This window comes from Protobothrops mucrosquamatus, unplaced genomic scaffold (genome assembly GCF_001527695.2).
Source record: "Protobothrops mucrosquamatus isolate PMUCROS unplaced genomic scaffold, P.Mucros_1.0 scaffold7597, whole genome shotgun sequence".
NCBI lineage: Eukaryota > Metazoa > Chordata > Lepidosauria > Squamata > Viperidae > Protobothrops > Protobothrops mucrosquamatus.
In genome coordinates, this window is record NW_015393396.1 from 1 (window position 1) to 2,702 (window position 2,702).

General features: G+C 41.7%; 1 protein-coding gene across 1 annotated transcript in view; it reads right to left on the bottom strand.

The window, feature by feature from the left end:
* Positions 1–879: 879 nt before the first annotated feature.
* Positions 880–2,702, bottom strand: part of LOC107300603 (transmembrane protein 62-like) — a gene marked incomplete at both ends in the record, with an annotated part of 13,665 nt that continues 11,842 nt past the window's right edge. Inside the window, 2 exons of the mRNA XM_015829914.1 lie at positions 880–993; positions 2,501–2,660. Coding sequence (XP_015685400.1) covers positions 880–993; positions 2,501–2,660 — 274 coding nt within the window. The remainder of the gene's footprint in view (positions 994–2,500; positions 2,661–2,702) is intronic.

Sequence of the window (2,702 nt, forward strand, 5' to 3'; positions counted from 1 at the left end):
TTGTATCTTTTATGATTGTAAGCCTCCCAGAGTTACCTTGAGGTAAGATGGGAGGCCAATAAATTTGACACATCAATAAATACCATTACACCTGTCTTCTCCCAACACAACTCCCATTACACCTGTCTTCTCCCAACTTCCTTTCCCACTTTCTCCCACTGCCGCTCAGGATTCACTGGATCAGGTTTTGCTGCAATGCCGCTACTTATGTGGGGTGAGATCTGCACTGTGCCTGTCCACTACCCTAGAGGGTCCCCAGGGTAGGAGAAGATGAGAGGAAGCTTGTTTCCAGCGCACCATATATATATTTTGCCAATACAAGCAAACCTGCCCATCTTTTCCCAACTTCCGGGTACAGACAGATCAGTTTGTATCAGCAAAAATTCGCAACTTGAAAGTTCATTAATAATGTCTGTATAAGGTAGTCCTCGACTTAAGGCGACCATTAGCACTCGAATTTCTATTGCTAAGCAAGGTGGTTAAGTGAGTTGTGCCCGATTTCATGACCTGTTTTGTCACAGTTATTAAGCAAATCACTGTCATCGTTAAGTGAGTCATGCAATCTTTAAGCAAATCTGGCTTGCCTCGTTGACTTTACTTGTAGGAAGCTGGTTGGGAAGACTGGAAAAATCACGTGACTCCAGAAGGCTGCAACCAACATAAGCGCATGCAGGTTGCCAAGTGCCTGGGTTTTGATCACATGACCATGGGATGCTTCAACAAGGGTGAGGGTGAGGACCAGCTGTTAGTAACTTTTTTCAATGCTGTGGGAGCTTTCGAAAGCCAGCAAACAAATGGTTGTAAGGCAATGACTACCTGTATATCCATATATCCATCCATCCGTCTATTGTTCATCTCCTTATCTGAAAGAATACTTACCAATATATAATGATCATTAAGAAGAAGCCAAGATGCCAAAAGACCAAATTTAAGAGAAAGATTTTCCTGCATAGCAAATGTATGAAGCTGAGTGGCACTTCTACCACTGGCATCCTAAAAACAGGACCAAAACAAGGATTACTAAACTTTTCAGTATTATGTTCCATTTTTATTTTTTTTTAGCCCCTCCCCCAGCTCCCCACCCAAAGGGAAGATTTCTGTTAAATCAATCTGCCCTGTTGCACAAATCAGGTTTCCAGTCCTCATCTTCCTATAGATCTGCTGTTAATCAAACCATTAACCCACTGAGCTCCAATTCTACAGTGCCTTCTCTTATTCCCATAAGCTCATACAGTCCCTGATGTTCCTATGACACACCTGCCAATCCTTTCAGCACCTCCCTCTCTTCCAATAACCTGCCTACCTTACTTCCTTTGAAAGCGACTGGATTGTCTATACTACATTTTTTCTAAAATTCCCTACTATCCTAGTAACACCACTCCCAAATTTCTACATGCCTCCATTACATTTGGGCACTTCTGTTCTATGATGCAATATGGTATAATAGGAAAGCAACTAATAACTATGAACAAAATGTCCAGTTTAACAACTATGGTATATTCTAACGGCAGACTTGCATATTTAAGGTTCTTCATTATTTGCTACTTAAATACTTTCTAGCAGTCCTTACTGTACACCATTTAATTTTGGTCATATTGTTGTATGGCTGACCCATTCTTTGTTTCACTGTTTAACTGTGCTGACAAGTAATTGAGACAAAGCCAGACGTTTAGATTTTCTTCCTCATTCTTTTCCAGAACGGCAGGTTCCCCAACTGTTTGGGGTAGTAGAATCATTTGAAAGCACATTGAAGGTATTGTCATAAAATGCCTGCTAAGGTGGGCTTGCCCAGTCAGTAAATATCCATTTACCAGAAGGAGCCGTGGTGGCACTGTGGTTAGAATGCAGTTATTGTTGGCTAACTCTGCCCACTGCCTGGCGTTCGATCCTGACTGGCTCAAGGTTAACTCGGGCATCCATCCTTCCGAGGTCGGTAAAAGGAGGATCCAGATTGCTGGGGGCAATATGCTGACTCTGTAAACGGCTCAGAGTGGCTGTAAAGCACTATGAAGTGCTATATAAGTCTAAGTGCTATTGCTAGTGAGAGGCTACCGTCATCTTCCTACATGAATCTCCTTCTCCTCTCCCCTCCTCCTCCTTCCTCCTCCTTTTGTGCAATAGCCAGACCTCTGAGAAAACTCTGCAATATATTGGGGACGTTTTTATTTTGGAAATGAAGTATTATACTTGAGGTGAGTGCTCTGCAGCATGCTAGATTCCCTTTTAATTTTTCATATTAAAATAATTTTTTAAAAATGAAGTTGGCTATGGAGCCTGATGGGTGTTTAGAGGCACCTGTGGATATATAGGTGTCTACAGATACCATGTTGTTGAAACATACCTATCCTTATGCTATGCGTACTGCTCCTGCTTAGAGAGGCTGGGAGGCAGTAATATCCCCAAGGTTACCTACTGAATAATCATGGATGAGCAGAGATTCTGCCAAATGCATTTTTCAGTAAATATATGATAGAATGATGAACAGTAGCAGAGAACTCACCTTGACAGTCACAGCTATCTGATGAAATCCTTGACTGTAATTTTGGGGGGACCATTTCAAGACATAGAGAGGTCCAGACACCTGAATAGCATCTCCAAGATAAATGTCATCAATCATGATCTTGACAAACTTGATAGGAGAAGGAGAGAAGGCCAAAATTCTAAGTACAAGAATATAGTGGGACTTATTAATGATATCACAG